Genomic DNA, 22,468 nt, shown 5'->3' with positions numbered 1-22,468 from the left:
GGTGCAGTGTCACTTCCGGTCCTGCCCAACGAGTGTCGTCCCCAGGGGTCCCACCTCGCCGGCCCGTGTCATGTCTGTGAGGTGGAGCTTGGAGTCTCTGCTCTTCTGCTCAGCAGGGGCTCTGGGGGCCACTGGCTGGGCTTGGATTCTAGCTCCGCCTGTAACTAAGCTTCCATCTCAAGCCCTCTCCAAGGCTCAGTTCCCCTGTGTGAAGCGGGCAGAGTAGCCGTGCCCACCTTCGCAGGCTGTCAGGAGGATGCAGTGAGTCACGACGTGGAGCCCCACAGCGAGCTGGGAGTCAAGGCTGCTGGATCCTAAGGATGCTAGTAACTCTGAGTGTGATTATCTGTAATGGACGTAGTACATGACTTTCTGCTCTTGCAAGTTCGGACTCTTCCGAGATAAACAGCACCGGGTCGAGCATCAGTCCTTTCTTGTGTAGGAGGTAAACTTCACATTTCATCCACATTTTCCACCCCACCTAGCCCCTCGACTGGCATGCAGTAGGTGCTCAGGAAGTGTTCACTTCTTACTCCCAAATGGCATCTAATTCCTTCTTCACAGTCAAGACCCAGGAGACTCAAAGATCAAGCTGGAGCTAAATTCACCAGCAACCTCCCCACCTGGAGCCGTCCTGGGGCTGGTGCCCTGAGCCATCTCCCTCGGGCTCGTCCCAAGCAGGTGGCTGGGCAGTGAGTCCAAAGCCCCCTTTCCTGGGCTCATGATGGGGCTTGGGGAACACCCCGGGATTTGTGGGCTGAAGGGTGTCACCAGAAGAATCCCACCTGGGAAGAGGGGTACAGTGGGGATGAGAAAGGGTACCGAGGTCCCTCCCCACCCAGACTAAGGCAGGGTCCCTGTGAGTTGAGAAGAACCCAGAACACAGGGGCTGGTCCATGGAAGTGCAGGCCATGTGTGGGGGAGAAGGGGAGCTGGTATAGCCTTTTCCTCTAGGCCTGACTAAAAGCCACGGCCCAGATCCTGACACCTGCCCTTTCCCTCAAAGGCTGTGGGGCTTCACCTGCAGGACGCGGCCGGAGCGGGGCTCGATCACACGAAGCTTCTTGTCCTTGCACGTGGTGGTGAGCAGGCTGCCGTCCGTGTTGAAGGACATGCAGAGGATCACATCCGAGTGGCAGTCTATCATCTTCACCGGCTCACCCACGTCCAGGTTCCAGATGAGGACCTGCGAGGGGAGGGTAGGCATGCCGGAGGCAGGTCAGCCCTGAGGCGTCTGTCCCTGGTCTGCACTCAATGGCCCTGGGAGAGATGTCCCATGTGGGGTCGGGGTGTGCTGGGAAGCAGGACAGGGGCATGAAACTCTGTATCAAAGGCTGATGCTCCCTGTCGGACAAATCCGCTACCGTCCCTCAGCAGAGCCCAGCCCCAGGGTTCTGCTACTAGCAAGAAGGATCAATGTTCCTGGCCAGGGCCCATGACTGGCACACCTCTTTTGAGGGCATGCCATTCTCTTCCCTCCAGCAATTCTGGTTGCTCCTTTTTCCTACCAGGAGGGCAAGAGTCACTTCTGGATTTAAGAAGTGGCTCCGGAGAGGGTTGTGGGCATGGAGTGTGGGCATTCTCTTCTAGTCCGTCAGGGCCAGAGAAACCAGGGGGGCAGCCTCTGTGGACCCCAGGAATGACAGGGCACACCGAAGATGCCCAGTCCTGTGGAATGAATGAATGAATGAATGAATGAACAGACAGACGGGACGATGTTGGTGAACATGCTCAGGAGAGTAACTGTACTCCTACAGGTGGCTTCTGAAGAGTCCTCCCTACCCCCCCCCCACCCCCAGCACTGAGCTGGCTTGGGACACAGCTGCTGTCAGGCTGCTCACCTTGTAGTCATAGCCAGCACTGAACAGGATGTTGTTGGTAGTGGGGTGCCACTCGACCAGCCCCACGCGCCGGCTGTGCCCGTGCAGTTCCAGGAGAGCCTCTGTCATGTTCCGCTTCAACCCCCCCTCGGGGATCTCCCAGATCCGCACCTGCAGAGCGGGGTGGAGGGCCGAGGCTGGGTGGGCAGGGCCAGGGGCAGCCCCTGCCGGCCCTCTCCCTGAGACCCCAGGCTTCCCCAGATCTGTGCCGTGGGACACCCCCTGGCCCGTCCGGTGGGCAGAGCCTGACTGAGGTCCGGGGGAGGCTCCAGGACGCACATCACACAGTAAGCACCTCTCGGCGAGTGTCGTATTAAAAGTCTCCCTCTGCTTCCCACGTCCCACGCCCTGCTAAGAGCTCTGACCTCAGCCTCGGCAGCTCTGTTGGTTTCACACGGCCCTGTCCCTCACTCTGCTCCTCACCAAGGTGGACTCGAGAGCAGAGGAAAACCCATCTGGGAGGCTGGGAGGCCCAGAGTCTCTCCTGAGAGGTGAGGCTCCAAGGGGCAGAGCCTGATCAGATGTTTGGAGCCTATACCAGGAGGACGGGCAGAGCCTGGATGCAGCTGCTATTTTCAGTCTTGTAGATGCTGGTAAAGAAGCAGAAAGAAGGGCGCCTGGGGGGCTCAGTTGGTTAAGCGTCTGCCTTCAGCTCAGGTCATGATCTCCGGGTCCTGGGATGGAGCCCTGAGTTGGGCTCTGTGCTCAATGGGGAGTCTGCTCCTTCCTCTGCCTCTCCTCTCCACTTGTGCTCTCTCTCTCTCTAAAATGAATAAAATCTTAGAAAGAAAGAAAGAAAGAAAGAAAGAAAGAAAGAAAGAAAGAAAGAAAGAAAGAAAAGAAAGAGGAAGAAAGCAAGCAGCAGAAAGAGATGATGGGCCAAGAGGAGGATGGGACATACAGAGGAACAGAGAGCAGAGACCACGTGTCCCCAGAGAGCGGAAGTGCGCAGTTGGTCCGCCATCTTTGAGTACCCTCCGGATTACTGACAACAGCCCCGGGTGGGCTTCCATTTCCTGGGCCAAACATGCTCTGCCTAGTTGCGACTGTTTCATCCACAAATGGGAGAAAAAAACTCTTTGCCTTGCCTTGCCTCCTGGAGGAATAGAATGAGATGCTAGTTGCCCAAGTTTGTAAACTGTAAAGTGCTCAAAAGACCTAAGGAATTCTCATCCTTGTTATAATCGTTGTCAGCATGAATGCTATTGATTATGCTCTGACTAGAAAGAGCACATGTCTCTACAACTTAGGGCACCTTTAAAGCAAATCTTTTGAAAATCTGAACTCCACCCTTGCCAGTAAGGAGAAAAACTGGAAAAACAGCTTTGAGATACCATTTATAATCTTCTAAAGTAGCCAACTGGGAGGTGGGGGGAGAGCCGAAGTTGGCAAGATTATATACTGGAACTGGTAGATGCGATCGGTGTTGGTAGTATTATAAATCTGAGTAATTCTTTTGGAAGCAATCTGGCAATCTTTTGCAGGAACCATAAAGACATTTATGTCGTATTGCTTGACCTGGTAATTTCACTCTGAAAATCCAATATAAGCAAAAATCTCCGTGCATGAAGGTGTTCACCGCAACACGGAAAATTTAGAAACACTCCAAGTGACCGACATTTGGGGAGCAATTTAGTATGTCATGTTATTATGCGATATTAACTAGTGGATGATAATTCTGAAGCCTATGAATAAACACGGAACTCCAAAGGCAGTCCGCAGGACAGGGGGGAGGGCTGGCAACTGGGGGTGCCCCCAAGGCCTTTCCGGTGGCGGTTTCCCTTCTTGTTGTGTCCCCCGAAGACCCAGCTCTGCACATGTAGACACGGGAGGCCTCAGGGTGAGAAAGCAAGTTCAATCAAAGGTTTGGGGTCACCCTTTGGTGTACCCTTCTCAGTTTAACAAACATGCTGGAGAAAAAGTTTCTAATTAGGGGACCCTTCCCCCAACAGCCTAATTCCTGAGCATCCAGCTAACCGAGGCACATCCCTGGGTAATGTCCCATGCCAGGCGAAGGTAGAGGCATGAGGGAAGCTGTGAAGTGAGGGTCTACCCAGGCTCTAATCCCACCCACTGGCTGGATGACCTGGGAAAGCCAGGGGACCTCTCCGAGGCTCAGGTTCCTTGTCCAGTTGATGAACAGAGACAGGTGCACCATTTAGAGGTGTGTGGGTTAAACTAAACTGGGCTTCATGTCTTTGTGAGTCTGAGGCTTTCTAGCCAGATGAGCTGACTTGTTAGGAAGACAGCTCTGCCTAGGAACCCAGGAGCTAAACCAAGGGGATGGGGAGGGCGGGTTGTGTCTGTGCCCAGGTTCAGCCTCTGGGTTGGATCCGAGTCCCAGGGAGCCGAGACCTGCAGGGGGAGGCCCAAAGAGCAGTTTTCACCAAGAACTGTGAGATGTAGGATCCCAGGCGGGGCTGGAGGGACACGATGAAAAATGTCCTGCAGAGAGGGAGAGAGGTACCTTCCCATAACCTCATTTGACCCCAGCCACTTCCTTCCCAGTGTTCTCATCTGCACTTTGAGGCAATACTAGTTAATCTCCCCAAGTTCTCTGCTTTTGACATCAGTGAGTATATCCCTGGGGAAGGTGGGAGAGACTGGCTTTACTTGATCTACTGCTACAGCGAATAGTTGGCCCCAAGCGCTATAGGAGCTGGAGGTCATAGTGGGCCTAAGTAGCTGGAAAAAGGAATTCCAATCCTTTGGTATTCAAGGGATTTGTTTGAAGCAAAGAAAGGATGGGTGTGGGAGGAGCATTGTGGATCTGCTCAGAGGTTGCTTCAACAGGAAACCTGATAGGGCTGGAGGAACCGGATTTCTGGAAGGAAGGGGTGGAGAGCTGGGGCAAAATGCTCTCCCTAGCAAGCCAGCTGTGCCCCTTCGTAGTTCCCTGGGTCAGAGCCCTGTTTAAGTCAGTTACATTCAATCCAACAAAATATGCTCAGAGTCTGCCTGGGTCCCACATACTAGACTGGGGGCAGCTCACAGTTTTGTGGGGGAGACAGCAAAGGACCAAGTGTCCCTGTGCTTGGGGAGGGAGCAGCAGGCCAACAACGTGAGAGCCTTTGCAGTCTGACAAGCTCTGTTCAAATTCAGGCCCTGACCTTACATGGCGGGCCAAAGCCTTCCTTCTCCTCTGGATTGAATCTGACACCTTGGAGAGGCCATGCTTTGTCCTGCTTATCTATCCCCCAAAAGAGAGCAGCTCCCCAGTGCCAAGTATGCAGACATCACCTTTCTGGGGGCACCGACAACCTGCCAGGCCATCCTGCTGGATGGCTGACTCCTCCGTACAGGGGTGCGATCTTCTAAGTCCCACCTTTGCCTTCAGTGCAAGGGACAGTGCTTGGCACATCCCTTTGGAATGCATGAGCCAATGGAAGAATCCTAGAAGCCCAGAAACCTTGCTATCACATCAGCAGCAGGCTCAACAATGAGTCAGCCCCCGACTTGGAGGGAGCTGGCCAGCCTTGATTCTGGCCGGTGGTGAGCCGGGTAGATGGGGATTCACCCCTGTACTCCTGGTTTGGAAAGGGTGGGGGATTTCTCTCTTGGATCTTGAGGTTCACCATTCAGCTTAGTCTTTTTTTGGAAACCAGTGACAGAAGGCCTACCTGGGGGCTCAAAGAGCAAAGAATGAGATGCAGAGGAAAGAGCCCCGGGTCTCCAGCTCCAGCTCTCTGACTCCCCAGGGGCCCTAGAGTTCTTAGTAGACAAGAAACATGAAACATTGTATATTCGTTTGGCTCTGATGCTGAGTCCAGTATGATCTCCATTTGACAGGAGGGCAACTTGTGCCCAGAGAGCTAAAGAAACTGTTTCAAGGTCACAGGCCTGGGAAGTGGCAGAGCCTATAGGCCTGCGGACTCCTGAGCCCAGCTACAGAGCCACACTGTCACTCGCTCTGCAGTCCCAGGTCTGTGGGCGAGGCCGCCATCAGCCCGTTGACCTCTCTTGGGCTACTGTCCTTCCATCGCTGGAAGGGGCACGGTGCTCCCTTCCAGCTCCGAGAGGTATCAGTTCTCTAGCATGCGTGTGTGTGCGTGTGTGTGCGTGCGTGTGTGCGTGTGTGTAGATGAGAAGGGCAGGGTGGTGGGTGGCTTCTGGATGCTCCCTGCTGGGCTGACATCCTGCCCCATCCCACTCCCAGCTCCTCGGGGAGGGGCATCCTTTCTGGGAGGTGGGGGTGGGGTGGGACGGCAGCCTTTGGATAAAGGAGCAGAGGAAAAGCTGCTGAGCTCAGCCCACCAGGGAGAGGGGCCTGCCTCCCCCTCCCTTCTGGGACCACTCTTTCCCCTCTCCTTGAGATGTCAGAAACCTCTCCCTTTCTCTGCAGCTGCTGGGCCTCTGGGAAGGCTGGGAGCATGAGCTGGAAGCCCGTAGAGCCCTTCCCTGCCGCCTGCCAACCACCCGCCCTAGCTGCAGCCGAAGCTATAAAAAGCACAGCCGTTCAACAATAGGTGACATCACCCAGCGGCGGAAAGAACTGGATTCTGCCAGATGCCAGGGAGAGTTATGGCCCCTACCTCTCCCGCAGGACAGGAGCCCATTGGGAAAGGGCCTGGGTATGTGCCACCGGAGCCCTGGAGGGACGGGGTCAGACTCCTAAGGCCCTCCTCGGCTCTGGGGGAGGGGCTGGGCATGGGGCCTGGATTTCCCTGGAGGTTTTTCAGGGGTGGGGGATATGGGAAGGGAGCCGGGGAGCAAGGAGGGCTTGCTGACTCCCTTCAGTGTCCAAGCAGAGGTGGGCAGAGAGACATGGGGACCCGGGCCAGACCTGCTTCCACAGCTCCTCTCCAGCTCCCCAGCCCCCGTGAGGAGCATGGTGCCTGGCACTGAGGTCTGCGGACAGGCCTCCTCACCTGAGCTGGGGAGCTGCAGGCTCCTTCCCCTTCTGTGCCACTCCTCCCAGGCCCTGCTTCGGAGGATGCCTCCCCGCTGTGCCCTCGGTGGGTGTCCGGGCTGGGCCCTGCTCAGAGAAGACTCAGAGATGTCAATACTGAGTGTTGGATGGATCCAAACTGCCAGGCCTGCGTGGCTCCGTGCCTCAGTTCCCTCACCTGGAAACCCAGGACCGACAGTGAGGTGCTGAGGGGGGCCGGCCCTCCCTGTGCCCCGCCTCCCCGTGTGACCCTGGGCCTCAGGGACCTTCTCCGGGAGGGGCTGCTCCAGCCTGGGGGACCTGTTGGCTCCACTGGTCCTGAGGTTCTGGGGGGTATGGACACCTGACAGGGGCTAAGTGGGGGGGGGGGCGGCAGCTGGACCAGGGGTGGAACGAGAGCTTAGTTCCTCTCTGACTGAAGACTTCATCTCCTTCTCTGTGGCTTGGGGGGGCCCCCCCGGGCCAGCCATCCCCGCTGTGCCCCCAGGGCCTGCTCTCCTTTCCCTTTGTCTCCCACCCCTGGCAGCCTCGCTCCTCCCTGGGTGCTCCCCTCCTCTTGGCAGAGCCACATCCCGGGGCTGGTGGGGCCCTCCCCCGCAGAGCCAGCCGTGACCCCTGCTCTGGCCTGCTACTCCCCTTCCCTGACCCCCGGGGTGCGCAGTGTCCCCCACATATGTTGAGATCCTTCCCCCTAAGCTGATAGTATTGAGGTGGGAGGTCACGAGGGTGGAACCCTCCGGAACGGGGTTAGTGCCCTTATCAGAGAGCTTCCCGAGAGACCCCAGCCCCGGCCGCCACGTGGGCATATGACAAAAAGAAGGCCCTCCCCAACCATGCTGGCGCCCGACCTTGGACTTCCGCCTCCAGAACTGGGAGCAATGAACGCCTGCTCTTTATAAGCCGCCCGGCCTGGTGTTTTGTTACAGAGGCTTGGGGCCCGAGACCCTCCCCCCGGGTCTCCTTCCACCCCTTCTCTGCTCTCAGTCCTGCTTCTCCAGGGCCCCGCTTTCTCGAATCTCCCCCCCCACCTCTACCCCTCCCCTTCTGGCAACATGAATCCTACCTCCCTGAGCACAGGGCCCTCTGTCCCACCTCCGTGGCGCAGTGACTTCATTCTGCATGGCACTTCAGTGCGCGGTCTGTCCCTGCCCTTCTACGGGTGGTGTTTCTGGGGCAGGACAGACCAGCGGGCGCAGTGTTAGGCACAGACCCCTTTTCCTCCTCATAGCAACTGCCCAAGGCCCATCTCATCACTGCTGTGACACGGAGGAGCAAAACTGAGGCCCAGAGAGGGCAAGTCACCTGCCCTTGGTCACCCAGCCGGCAAGCGGGCAGGCGGAGATGCAATCCCGGTCCGTGCGCGGGGATCCGAGTGTGCGAACTGAAGAGAGCCGCTCCCCTAGCGGACTGGGCACCGGGCCTGACGCTTTTCCTGCAGCCACAGCGTGGACGCCTGGTTTATTAGCCGGGCCCGTGGAGCAACAGGTGCCTGACTCACCCCCGGCGGAAGTAAGGTGCTGAGCTAGAGCCGGGCAGGGCTGCCCCGGTCAGTGACCCTCCTGCCCTCGCCCTTAGTCTGGCAGAGATTTGAACCAGAGGTGGAGCCAGGGTGGCCACTGAGTCCGAGAGCCCTGGCTTATCTGTCCGTCCCCTCACCAAGCTGCTCACTGCTCCTCTCCTTCCCAGCCCGCTGCCCTGGGGAGAGGGCCAGAGGCTTCCAGCCCGGAGCATGTGGGTCGGTGTCCTGACGAACCGTGGCTGAGCAGGGGGAGTGGGGCCTGGGCGGCCGGCAGCCCTCCTGTACTTCCTAGCATGGGGCCTTGCCCGGCCCTCAGTGTGGGGGTGGCCGTGGCCGTGAGGACCAATGGCACTCGGTATGAGGCAGCCCCGAGCTGGAGCGTGTCTGCTCCCTCATGGCTGGTGACAGGCACCCAACACCTCAGCAGGCAGAGACGGAGCCAGCTGTGGTCGCTGGCATGCCTCCTTGAGTTCCCTGCACCCCGAAGAGCAGGATGGGCATTTCCTCCACCTGCTGTCTCTCCTGCTGCCCCCCTGTGCTCGCCGCACCGACCCCTGCGCCCTGCAACCCCCCAGCTCCAGCCGCATCCTGCCCAGCCCAGGACAGGGAGGACGGTCTTCTCTTGAGACCACACACAAGTGCTGAATCACATACCTAAACTTTGTGTTTTAATTCTCACCTACAAAATCAACACCTCCAAACGACATCACACTAAAGGCGCAAGATCTGCCAAATATTCCATGGATTCGCTCTCTCAGTCCTTTTCCTAACTCCCTCCCCATCCTGGGGCTAGCTGGAAGGATGAAAAGAAGACAGAAGAAGGGCAAAGAAGGGAGAAAGAGAGGAGTTTAGGAAGGGAGGTCTCCAGGGGGAGAGCAGGGAGGAGCCCCCTGGGGGTCCGCCCTCGTGGGGAGCACCACTCCTGCTCACCGATGTGTCCTCTGAGCACGAGGCAATGATGTTGTCAATGAATGGGTTCCACTTGATGTCCAGCACGTTGCCCTGGTGACCACAGACCTTGGGGTAGTTGGGTTCAATCCTGCCCGTCTGCCAAGGAGAAAGAAAGAGAGAAGAGGATTAGTCCGATGGTCCTCGGGTGACCCTGAAAGGAGAGCCTTTATTCTAGGCTTCTAAACTGGACTGGAAGGTCCCAGAGGACCTGCCATTGTCTTATTCACCTTTGCCTCCCTGCCTCAGGCTGTTCCAGATTGTTCCGTGCCTGTGTCCTCCCCAACACCAAATGGTCATGGGGCAGGGGACACACAGCAGAGCGATAAGGCAGGACCACTGGTGGTCCATGGATGCCTTTGTGCAAATTAGGAAAAGGTATCCCTTCCTCAAGTAAAAAAGTTTAAAGTTAGAATGGTCCTATTCGCCTGAACAACCAAAGCCTAGTGGGCAGCCCACACCTCCAGACACGGGAACATATGTACTCTCCCCAGTGCCCATACCCGCCCCCTGCCCTCCAGGGGAGGAGGCTCCTTCCTGCTGCTCCAGGAGTCAGCAAAGAGGCCCGAGTCTCTGGGTCCACCTGAACACTGTCATACGTGTCACTCTGCCTACGCTGTGAACTGTGCCACTCCCAGATGTGGATGCTTGTTCAGTGCACATCTTAAACACCTGTACACAGTGCCCTGTGGTTCAAAGCATAGTCTACGGAGGCACACAGACCTGTGTTTGAATTACAGCTCTGCTACCTTTTAGCGACATGGCCGTGGGAAAGTCAGTGAAGTTCTATGAGCTTCACTTTCCTCATTTCTGAAATGAGGGGAGTAACATCTGCCTCTTAGCCTTTGGTGAAGATTGAATGAGCTGATGCTTAGCAAAGTGCTTCGTGTGGAGATTATCATTACAGTGAATGCTCAATATATGTTAGTAGTATTATTATCATACAGATTAGATAATAACACCTCCTCCAGGAAGTCTTCCCTGATCCCTCAATGGGTGAAGAGCTCCTCCTCTGGGTGCTCATAACATTCTAGGCTTCTTTCTATTACAGGCACCATCATGTGCAATTGCAGCCTGTTTCTATTTGTCTGCGAGCAGCTGAGGACAGAATCTGTCTCTTGTCTCTGATTATCCAGCTCCTTACAAGCCTGGCACAGGCTCTGTGCTAGGTACATGACCTGAAAGATGTCCTTCAAAGGGAATGAATTCCACAAAAGATGGAACAAAGAATGTGGGGGAAGGGGAAGGGAAGGGAAGTCCATGTTTAATGAAGGGAAGGAAAATTATAGGCAGAAGCTGTGTTTCCCTCCCCAGGACTTTTTAATACTAGGTTTTTGGGGGCATCAGAGGAAATAGGGAGGAGTTTCCCAGTCATTTCCCATCGGCTGATAGTGGGTAGGTCATTGGAGGCACCTCAGGCAGGCCATCCCTGACCCCCGCTTTAGGTCCCTCAATGGACTAACGAAGAAGAGAACCAATTTTTGCAAAGCCTCTGCTTCATGTGCCTTATGCTTCACCAGCATGATGGGGCAAGAGTGATTTCAGAGTGTGTCCTGCTGTAACCTCTCCCCACCCGCTTTCTGCCCACATGTCTAGCAGCTCATTTCCAGATCCTCTGACTTTTTGTGACACAGCAGTGGCCGAGATGGGTAGAGAAGAAACAGATCCAACGTTAAATGGCAATGGTACAGAGGGTGAGAAATGAGGCAGCGACAGAGAGAGGGGGAAAAATGTATCGGAGGTGTACAAAGGGGAGCTTCGCGGGCACCGTGCATTGTGGGAAAATTACAGAATGGAGGCAAAGGAGATCTGGGGGGCACCACCAGAAGTTAGGAATGGGGTCCCCTTTGCCATTCTATGGGGGATGCAGTTAGAACGGGGATACCTTTTCAATTATTTTTGGGCTGTTTGACTGTTTCTTTAAGTGAGACTCTAAGCAGAGACTGAGCCACATGTGACCATGGCATCTGTCAGGGTTACACATGATCTTTTACTCTCACACATCCTGTGATTTAGGTCTGAGGAACTGAAGACCCAGAAAGCTTAAGTCACTTGCCCAAGTTTACCCAGATGAAAGCAAATCAGGGGTTCCTGCCTAGGGGTGACCCTCAAGGCTGAGCTTTTTGAATCCCACTGCTCATTTGGGCCAACGCTTCTCCTCCAGCCCTGACTTCCAAGGGCAGATAGGCCCTGCCTTGTCTGCTCCCACAGCTCACACACTCTCTGACAGCACCATTCCTTACATTTGATCCCACAGGCTGCATCTGAGTGATCCCTGAGCAAAGCTGTCTGCATTACGCTTTTGGCACCCAGCCCAGCCCAGGCATATCCAAAGGGGCACTGAATCAGTCAATAGGTGGCCATCAGCTAACAGCAGCTTCTGGCCCGAAGCCGAGAGGGACAGGTTAAGCAACATCGCTGGAACCTATTCAGAATGGAGTGAGGTCAGAGCCCTGCATTGGGAAGGGAATAAGTCTTTTTAAAGCCGAGAATGATCCTGATGTAATGTATACTCCCAGGAGGACCTTGCCTTACACAATGGATGCATTCCCCAGTAGGGTGGGGAATTATGATTGTCGTGACTAAATCACATTGTTGCTTATGTGAACGGTGACCTCTGCAGTTGCGCAGTGCACAACCTACTTAGCTGTACATGGCAGCCCTCAAGGGAAGAACTCCCTTTCGACCTGGCGACTCTGCTTTTCCTATTTTATACGGTAAGGTTTCACATAACATTTTGGTTGAAAGACAAGTTCCACTATTAAGAAAAAACATCTGAAAACCACTGTTCTACGGAGAAATCAAGTAAATAAAAAATGTAATTATTAACTCCAGGAAAAAGGTTGTGTAAGAAAGCTAATGTAAATCATAGTGATAATGATATATGTATAATATTTACATAGCTGTAATAATGTAAATCTTGAATATTTATTGAAACAAGAGTTATACTATAACATACTGGGAGCACAGAGGTAGGGAAAGTGTGTGTGTGTGTGTGTGTGTGTGTGTGTGTGTGTGTGTGTAGTAAGAGCTGGAAGAGAGCCAGATCCTCATCTTCCATAATAGGAAGTCAACATACAACGTCTAAGATTTAAAAAATCTAGACATGGCGGTGAAAGCATGTAATTAAGAAATATGGGGATAAGTGCAAAAAGAAACAGCTAAAATCCATGAAGGGAGCTCCCTTTGGGGATTGTAGTGAAGTGGGGGAGGGACTGAAGTTACAGGCAGGGGTGTGCCGGTAACTGTTTAACTGGTTTTCCGGGAAAAAAAGACCCCATTTGGAGCATTTGCCAATTTCAGTGGTGTAAATATTCCCACCATGCTAACTTTGATCTACCAGGTTGATGTCACCAACAGTAGGCTCAGAAGAGACTCACAACAGTCCACAGTCATGTGAGATTTCTACCATGGGTATAATAGACACCAGTCACCTGGAGAGCACGCAGATTAGTCAAGTAACTAGGGAGTAACAAATTGTTAACATTTAGTACCTTTGTTTTTGATGGAATTTATTTAATTGCAAGTTTGTGTAACTTGATTTTTAATAATTAATACTGTGTACCAATAATTAATAATGTGTACCAATCGGCTTGCAGAGCTCCTAAGAATGTAGCAACAGGCTCTCATGAGCCGGTACGAGCAGACTGCGGCGCACCACTTATGCTCTAGGCCTTGTAGCGTCACTAGGCAGTGTGAGCTCTGGACCATTACTGCTTTGAGAGGCATAAAAATTAAAGAACAAAGAAATAAAATGCAGGTGCCAGATGTTCTAAAGGAAGCTTGTTCTGTATTTAAAAAAAAAAATGTGAAGCGTCCTCTCCCCAGGCCCCCAAATCCCTCTGTTTTCTATTCCATTTTCTGTATGGGGGGGTGGCTTGAGACCAAATCCGGATCTGGTCTGTGACTTCTACGCAACACCGCCTTCTCTCACTCACTCTCCTCCTAATTCGCACAGCGACACTAACAGCCATCATTAATGTAATCAGATTTCATCCTCATAAGAGCTTCATCTCACAGCCAAGGGAGCAGAGAGGTAGAACGTGTCCAAGGAGCAGAGTCAAGGTTTGTCAGTGTTTCGTAAGGTTAGGATCACTGCGGAGATGGTCGGTTTACAGTGCCCCAGTGGTAGGGTGTCAGGGGTCCTGGGGTCTATCCTGCCATCTGGTCCTTGAACCTCAAAGACAGCTTCAGCCTCAACAGAGCTGGGGCAGAGATCCTGCTGCCTGGGGTGGGGTGGGGAAGCCCGTTCCTTGGTGTCTAGAATCCTAGAATCCTGACAGAAATCGTCGTGCTGTTGGTGTGGGCCTTAGCCTGGAGGCCTCAAAGGACAAATCCAAACCCCCTTCAGTGAGACAGACCTTCAACATCAAATGTTGGGGAGCTGCAGTTTCATACCCTGAGCCTTCTCAAGGAGAAGCCCGGTGCTGGGAGTCTGGTCATATCTCAAATATACCTTGTCTACCAGAAGGCAACGTTGGTAGACGCTGGGACACCAGCCTCTCTGGACCTTCCTGCAGGTACATTTGATCTAGTTTCTCAAGGACTTTTAAAAGGTTCATAGCCTTTGGCCAATAATTCCACTTGGGGAACTTATCCCAGGGGGATCCACAGAGAAGCACGGGAAAACATTCACTGCTGTGTTATTTATAATAGAGAACAATATAATAAATGCCCAACAAGGGGACACCGCCAAAATGAATTATGGTACACCGGTATTACAGAATATTATGAGGTCACTGAAAATTGTATTTTCAAAGAATACTTAATGACTCGAGAGTTGCTCAAGAGCTAATGTTTAGTGAAATAGTCAGAAGCAAGCTATGCACATAAAATGATCCCTATCTATTAAAAAAACACATAGTCTGTGAGAAAATACGTCAAGACGTTAAGAGCGGTGATCTCTGGCTAGTTGGATATTCATGGTTTCCAATTCTTCCATGATGAACATTTACAATTTGTATCCCAAAGATAGATTTTTTAAAATTTATTTATTTGACAGAGAAAGACAGCGAGAGAGGGAACACAAGCAGGGGGAGCGGGAGAGGGAGAAGCAGGCTTCCCGCGGAGCAGGGAGCCCGATGCGGGGCTCGATCCCAGGACCCTGGGATCATGACCTGAGCCGAAGGCAGACGCCTAATGACTGAGCCACCCAGGCGCCCCCAAAGATAGATGTTATTAAAAATACACACATACCCATTCCTCAGCTCTGACTGAAAGACATTCCTCTCTGGCTTTGGTCAAGTAGGTCCTAAAGAAGTGAGGGGTAGACTGGTGTCCACCAGATATATATATTTCAGAGCTTTGGCAGGGTGGGGAACATAAGTATGTTTGCTCACACAGCTTCTCTACTCCCTTGTTACCCCACGAATGGTTTGGGGGAAAACAAGCTCCCTGAAATGGAATAAAATTGTATAATTGACTGCAAGCAGGTTTCTGAGTGTGCTGAGGCCAGGCCCTCCCTGGGAAAGGCGGCCCAGGGGAGCGGCGGGTGCTCTGGGTCTCTGTCCAGGCTCTACCTGAACCCAGTGAACTGACTGAGGACCAGAGAGTTTCAAAACAACCTGCACTGCAGCTTCAGCCTCTTAGAATTTCCCACTGTGGCAAAGCTGAATTTTGTACACAAAAGCAAAACATTTCTTACCTGGGGAATCAGCTCAGGGCTTCAAGGACAGACTCTGAGCTGGAGGGAGGGTTGCCAGGCCCAGTTCCAGCACTCACCTCAGCAGCCGAGTGACCTTGAACATGGCCCTTGGTCTCTCTGGGCTTCCCAGATTCCTACACCCTGGGCTATCACCTTTCCTGCTTCTTCGTGGCTGTCCTTTTAACTGCATGAAGCCAGGCTGGGCTGCAGCCAGAGCGCCTTGCCTCTGGTACCGGGACAGAATGTGGAGAGTCACATCAAGACAGTGATCGGAAAGATGCGGGATGGCCATGCTCATGATGACAATGATGATGACAAAGATGGTAACAAAAGATCAGTGGACAAGTGCTCACAAGCCCCTAAGCCTCATGCTGAGCAATTTATGTACGTTATTTTTTATTTAAATCTTGTAACAACCCTACAAAGCTTCACAAAATGCTTCTAACCCTCCAGGACCAATCCATCTTAGGGATAAGAAGACTGAGCTCCTGGGCTGCCATGCTGAAGGTGAGGAGCTGGGAGGCCGGAGGCCCCTCTGCTCTGCCACTTGCTGTCTCACACGGGAGGTGGGACACTTGCTAACGAGGGAGAAAAGTGGTCATCGGTCACAAGTAGGACCTCAGAAGTTCTCGTGAGCTTCTCGGGACTGGCTGGCTGGCAGCTCTGTTGTGAAGCCCCTTGAACTTGCTCTCAGGGAACCCCCTTCCCTCACACAGTCTCTCCCTTCTCCCCGGTGATTCTCAAACTTGGCTACATTTTAGAATCACCTAAGGAGTTTTAAAAAACCCCAAAGCCCTGGTTGCACTCCTCTTGATTTAATCGCCATGACTGGGACCGGGGAGCCAGACAGACATCAGTATTTTTTCAAGATCCCCAAGTATTCCAATGGGCTACAAAGTTTGGGAGTTCTAACGGTGGCATCCCGAGCTTTGAGGGGGGAGCCATTTTTGGCCACCCGGTCATCGCGCTCCTGCTCTGCACTGTCCCACGCCCTCCCAGACCACCCCATTCGGCTGCTTGCAGTCTTCTCTGTTCTCTCTCCTCCAGATGGAAGATGAGACTACCTGAGAGAGAGAGTCACCATAAAATGGGAAGCCAAGTCCTTCTCCTCATGGCTCCTGTGTCCTGGCCCTGGGCTTGAAGGAAGCCTGGCCCCCAACTCACAGCCCTTGACACTCCACAAAGCACTTCCACGTACGTGTACTTAATGAGCATCGCCCAGGGACGGTGTGACTGGACAAGGGAGGGCAGTCGCTCCTGGTCACCACACCTGAAATGACAGCCAGGACGAGTCTGTGCAGGTTTGGGGCCCTGGGCGCCACCACGGCCTTCCCAGCGCGGGTAAAACTCCTAAACTCGGTATGCCCCTCACCCAAAGTGTGGGTGCCCCCCAGAGTATACCTGATTTGCCAGTGACGGTCCCCAACACACTTGCTCGTGCATAGACATTTATACACATGTGCACGCACGACGCACGTGGCCATTTGTGTCCAGGCCTCTGACTGCTCCTTCCCCCGCTCCATTCCGATCAGAACGCACCGGTCTCATGTCCCATAGTTCAGGCCCCGATCTCTTTGGCCAGTTAATCCAATAAACAAAAGCCTTCTAAGGAGGGCACTGGGGGATAATGGGTCAGTCTGTTCCTGCTTGAAGTTCGTCGATGCGGGTACCGACAGGAGCCTTTAGAGAGCCTTCTGGCCCCCAAGTAACTCTCCTGGGTTTTCAGACTCTCAGGCAGTCTGGGAGGAGATCTATTTGGGATGGAGGGCTTTACTCATGCTAGAGCTTACAGGATTGTTCTGCGGGATTCCTGAAGTGGGTCCCCGATTTGTCTGTTTGCCTCTGGTGTCCGCCCTCTTCAATTCTCTCCCCGATTCATCTTCTGTACTGTCACCTAGAGTCCACCTCTGCCGCAGTAACTCCCTCGCTCCATAAGACTCAATGACTCCCTATTGCTTAGATTTGAAAAGCTGAACTTCTTATTCAGACATCAGAGCCATTGTAGTCCAGCTCGGTCCTGCTTCGACAGAATCCCTCACCCCACTGCTGATGCCACACCATGGCTTTACATACACCTCCGTGCCCCTGCCTCCGATGCTCCCACTACCTAGATGACTTTTGTTCCTGGTTCACCCCTGCCACAAGGCTGCGAGCACCATGAGGTCAGTGACCTTGACAAAGGCATGGCTGGGGCCTTGTTCAGGGCCCAGCTCGGAGCAGGAGCTCAAGCTAGGTGAATGACTGCCACCCAATTTCCCACCTCTGGGCCTTTGCTCATGCTGTTCCCTTAGCCCGGACCCCCCTTCCCATCCTCAGCACCTAGAAAATATCATCCAAAGACTAGACAAATGCTCTCTCCCATCCCTATGCTGGGAGATAATTCTGGATCCTCTCTTGTGACCTTGAGAAACTCTACATCTGGGGCTGAGCTTCAGGGGTAGATGCGGAGTCAAAGGGCAGAGTGTGGGAAAGGGGCTGTGAATGCTCTCAAGTTAGACATCCGGACAGAGACCAGCTCATGGCAGGACCCCAGAAAGCCTCCTAACCCCACGACTTCCTGTTGTGATTTTCCCCCTCATTCTTTCATCTTTGTGTTTTTCAAGATGAAAAGGGTTTGCTAATTCTCCAGTTAAGATCCCTGGTGTGTTTGTACGTGTGTATGTGTGCATGGGCAGAGGGAGTGGGAAAAGGCTCAGCGGGGGGGGGGGGGGGGCGGGTTCGGGGGTGGAGAGAAGGTGTTGTGTGGGGAACAGCAGTGAAGAATTCTGTTTCTTTGGGTATTTCAGCTCTGGGAGACACACTCACTTCTTCCAGGCTCCAGGAAGAACAGGTGATGGGGCCACCTTTGTCCACAGTCCTAGGCAGTATCCTTTTGCAGACCCCATGAGAAGAGATAACAAGATCCCTGGGTCTGGGATAGGAAGATGTTGAGTGACACTGAGGGTGTGTGTGTGTGTGTGTGTGTGTGTGTGTGTGTGTATTGGGGAGGGGGCTTCCTGGGACCTCAGAGTTCATGCCTATCCCTGCGGTTTCCTGATTACTGGCCCCTTTCATAAAACCCTATGCTAAAATACATAAAGAAGATAAGAAAACTCCAAACTGACAAATCTGATGGGATGTCCTGGGGGTGGGTTTGTGCCCTTGGCTGCTACGAATCTACGGGGGGAAACAGACAATTGGTGGGCTGTGCTTTAGTGGGGGAAATGTGGGGAAAGGGGAGGTTATGGGAGCACAGAGGAGGGAAAGTCTGGAGACTCTGAAATCAGGACGGTCTTCCCAGAGGAGGTGCCAAAGATCCAAAGGAATGATAGTACACAGCCAAGGATAGCATGGGAGATGCTTAAGACACAGAAGGACCAGCGCCTGCAAAGGCCCGGGTATATCTGGAAAGCAAAGTAAGTGGAGAGAGACAAGGCCACAGAGGAAGGCCTAGACAGACAGTTGAGGAAGTTGCTGGTCTTGGGAAGGAGTCTGGCCTCTACCCCATGGCAATGGGAGCCTTTAATGGTTTAATGCAGGAGAATGGGCTGCCGTGGGACCCAGGTGTGCCCAGCAATTCCTGCAGAGCAAGAACGATGTTATATATACTCAGGGAGCTGAGGGGCTGGGGGAGGGACTCCCAGCCCAGGGAGCATGTTTCCTGGTATCCCAGGCCTCGAGTGTGATGGGGGACAGGGTGTGGGGGAGAGACCGCAGGGAAGGAGATTCTCCAGCATCCCAGGCCTCCCACTTCCCAGTTTCCCACGACAGAGAAGGGGTGTGTGGGCAGAAACCCCTAAAATGTAACCTGTTGGAACCGTGAAAGAATTGGCAAAAATACAAAAAAAATACACACGACAAAAATATAAAACATACAAAAATACAAAGTACAAGACAGCATCTATGCAAATTGTGGGGAAAGACTTAATTTTGTTTGTTTTACGATGAATAGAAAAGCAATTTCTAGTCTAGGCAGAAAATCGAAAGAAAAAGCGTGCTCACACATGCTCTCAAGGTCAAGGGGAGCACCAAGCCCTCCCCCCTGCCCCCCGGCTCTCCCGGAAGGTGGGGAGCCCTGGGGACATGTGGCCTGGGCCACTGTGGGGTCAGTCACAGGCTCTGCTGTCTCCCCATTTCTTGGCCCCAAACAGGCCTCATCCTGCGTGCTCCTTCCAGAGCCTGGTTGGTGCCTCTCCCCGGGGGCCCGGCCACAGAGAGGGCCCTAATGGAAACCCACCTCAAATGGGAGCAGCCTCGGAAGGGATGGAGGCCTGGATGGGCCTGAGGGGCAACCTAGTCAAGGTCAGGAGCAGCTCCCCGGTCAGCCCTCTGCTTTTTGGCCCAGAGGCCTGAACGCCTGAACGCCTGATACACCAGGGGCCATCTCGACAGAGACCCCCACCCCCCCAGGCCTTCTTGTGTTTTCCAGGGATATTGCCAAGAATATAAAAATCCCTTCCACTTGCTCTCTGGAGAGAGAAAGGGATACCCTCTGGCCTGGGGCTCTTACTGAGACACCCCTGCGTATGTCTCCTGCAGTGTGAAAGGAAGCTCCTTCGGGGTTACTGTTTTTGCCCAGTCCCCCCGGCATCCGGGGAACACCACTGAACCTCCGTCCCAGTTAGAAGGCCAGTAGCCTGGGGGTCAGGGTACTTGGGCTTATGTCAGCCCTGCTGCTCACTGGCTGGTGGCCTGGGACGAGTTCCCGCCTCTCGGGGCCTCAGTCTCTCCTTCAGAACAGTGGGGGCATTCTGGAGGGCCCCAGAACAACAACCCCATGGTACACCTGTCACCCCGGGGCTCCTATCTCTCTCTACAGCAGGCTTTGCTAATGGCTCACTGCATCCTGCCTGAGCCCTGCGCTCCTTCTGGGCGATCAGCAAGAGGACGTCTGAATGTCTGCCCGGGGCCACGTGACCCTCTAGAGCCCTGACAGCTGTTCGCCAAGCCCCAGAGATGCGGGGCAGCTCTCAGCACTGAGAGGACCCCCGAGGCCTCTGGTAAGTTAATCCCCATAAATGCCTTCACATCTGTCCCTTCCAGACCCACTGTGCCCACGCCCCCCCCCCCGCCCCCAGGTGCTCCAGCAGCCTTCCAATTGGTCTCCTGGGTGCTTGGCTCCTCTGGAACCCCAGTGTGAGGTCGGCATTCCATAATTATCACTCTCATGGTACAGCCCCTCCAGAACCTTCCATGGGTATAACCATTTGTAGGAATTTGGGCAGTTGGATATCCAAGTTCCATTCCTGATTTGGGGGACCGATGGGATGCAGCTCCTCACCTTGCATCACGAGAGCTGAAGTGGGACTCCTCCACCCCAGCGTCCTATGGGGGCCGAGGAGGGGCGTCCGACTGGACACGGCCAATGATACTTCCCACCCAGGTTGGCCAACGACTGACTCAAGTTCCTGCTCTGGGCCCTCAGGGCTGACTGGGTGCCTCTCTGTGTTCCTAGTCTGGCCCTTCACCGCCCCTAGCCCCTTGAATCCGTGAAAGCCCCCAATCCCCGACTGCTTACGAGGACCAGCGTGACCGCTTGTTAGTAACCAGGAATCCTGACTGAGGCATCTGCCTTGTCCCTACCTCCTCAAGCTTATCTGCTTGGCTTTTGGGGGCCCACATCCTGATCCACCTGCCCTCCCCTAACCTCACCCACCAGTTTGTCCAACTCTATTGGGGTCATACTTCTCAGATCTGTCGAGAGACAGACCCTATGTTAAACGTTATGTCTCAGGTTCTAATAAAACACAGAAATCTCCTGAAATTCCAGAATTTTGATGACCAAACCTTATCTCAGACTGCTTCTCACATCTGGAAGAAACACAGAAATTTTTTGCCGGATCATGTGTGTCCTGACCCTTGGTTGGGGAAAATATGGTCCCCAAATCGGAGGACTCCCCACTGGCCCATGACTGCCTCACTGCCCATCCCCACATTCCTCAGGACACCCATCCTTGGAAGGGTCTGTTCTTCTGAACCCTCTGTAAGCCCTACCATCCTTCAGGAGCCACCTTGATTCCTGTTCCTGCTAAGACATCTTGTTTGACTCCTCCACATCCTGTGACTACCCCCTTCCATCAGCTTCACAAGCCTGTCCCCCCATGAACCACCACTGGTGATAATGCTGACTGCCGTTTACTGAGGACCTTCAAGTGTCACACCTGAAACCAAGTGTTATTTCAATTATCACAAGAACCTTATGAGGTACATATCATCATTGTGGCCATTTTACAGATGAGGAAACCAAAGCTCAGAGAGATTAATTAATACAGTGGCAAGGCCAGGACTCAGGCCTCAGTCTGCATGACTTCTGAATTAGGACTTAAGTTACGCAAGGCCTGGTGCTTGGTTTTGGTCTCTGCTGAAACCTGAATGCCTGCAATTGTGCCTGACCGATGGCAGGATCTCAGTAAATTTTTATTGAAAGCTATAAACGGTCTGAGTGAGAATAATGCTACAAACTCTGGACCAAATCAGATCCCCTGTATAGCTGCATGGGTTGTGCACTGCACAACTCAAAGGAGGTACCATTCACAAGGTGTATAGCCTTCTGTGGTTCTCTAACCTCGATGCTGCCCTGCTTCTCAATTTAGCATTATCTTGTATTGTTTGCTTCCTTTCACCGGATGTTGGTTGTCTTCCCCAAGAGTTTATCAGCACCTTCATTGTTTTTTTTTGTTTGTTTGTTTAATATAGGTTCCACACTCAGCATGGAGCCCAACACGGGGCTTGAACTCACGACACCGAGATCAAGGCCTGAGATGAAGAGTTGGATGCTCAACCAACTGAGCCAGCCAGGTGCACCATCAGCACCTTCATCTTAGATGAGATAATCATGGAGGGTTCTCAGCAGAGTATGGGACCCAGTGAAACCTACGAAGTATAAAACATGCTTCTTATGCCCTCTGGCTCTAAACACAATGTCAGTCTATATTCAGGGTCAAATAATCCCCCAACCACATGCCAGTTGCCCAGATGCTGCTTTTGTCAGCAGTGGGAGGGGATCATAGGGCACTATTCACACTCCCCAGAGCTGGGCCACTCCTCTGCTTCGTCTCTTTGGAATTATCCCCTGAGAGAGCCCAACCATCAAGAGCATGCAGACTCTGCAGGGACCCAAGGCCTGGCATCTTCATGGCCAAGTCTCAGCCCTGGGCTGGCACTGCCTACATAGAAGCTGCGGAACCCGAAGGCAGGGCGGGGGACCTGTGGCTCACACCCCTGGCCTCGGTCCATCAGGGATATCTAAGAGGCTGCGCCACCTTGGAGGCAATAAATAACCCTGGGACATCAGTGGCCTTGAAAGCCCCCTTTAAATGGAGGGTGAGCAGCTCACTTCTTAGATGCCCTCCCACCCCATCTCAAGCCTTCTCTCACTGTATCTGCTGAAGCCAGGTGGTGCTCGGCAGCTGGGTGGTGGGTGAAGGGATGTACCGCACGCCCTCTGAGCTCCTGGAGCCAGTATCTGGCTCTGGCTCTGCGCACACCAATGAGTGAGCAAGTCCCTTCCTCCCGGGACTTCAGTTTCCTTCAGGAAACAATAAACGTAAGCCCCTCCGCACAGCCCTGGCACCAAATACGCACTCAATAAACCTCACTTATCATTATTA

At 53.4% G+C, this 22,468-nt stretch overlaps 1 protein-coding gene across 1 annotated transcript in view; it reads right to left on the bottom strand.

The window, feature by feature from the left end:
- Positions 1 to 22,468, bottom strand: part of CORO2B (coronin 2B) — a 58,317-nt gene that overhangs the window by 10,108 nt on the left and 25,741 nt on the right. The window contains exons 2-4 of the mRNA XM_028100349.2: positions 9,218 to 9,334; positions 1,842 to 1,991; positions 1,022 to 1,186 (exon numbers count right to left, since the gene is read on the bottom strand). Of these exons, the coding sequence (XP_027956150.1) occupies positions 1,022 to 1,186; positions 1,842 to 1,991; positions 9,218 to 9,334 (432 nt within the window). The remainder of the gene's footprint in view (positions 1 to 1,021; positions 1,187 to 1,841; positions 1,992 to 9,217; positions 9,335 to 22,468) is intronic.

Source organism: Eumetopias jubatus, unplaced genomic scaffold (genome assembly GCF_037043125.1).
Source record: "Eumetopias jubatus isolate StellerSeaLion01/CBP00866 unplaced genomic scaffold, mEumJub1_p1.0 scaffold_7, whole genome shotgun sequence".
Classification (NCBI taxonomy): domain Eukaryota; kingdom Metazoa; phylum Chordata; class Mammalia; order Carnivora; family Otariidae; genus Eumetopias; species Eumetopias jubatus.
Note: the sequence above shows the minus strand (reverse complement) of the source record. Positions and strands in the feature narration are given on the sequence as shown.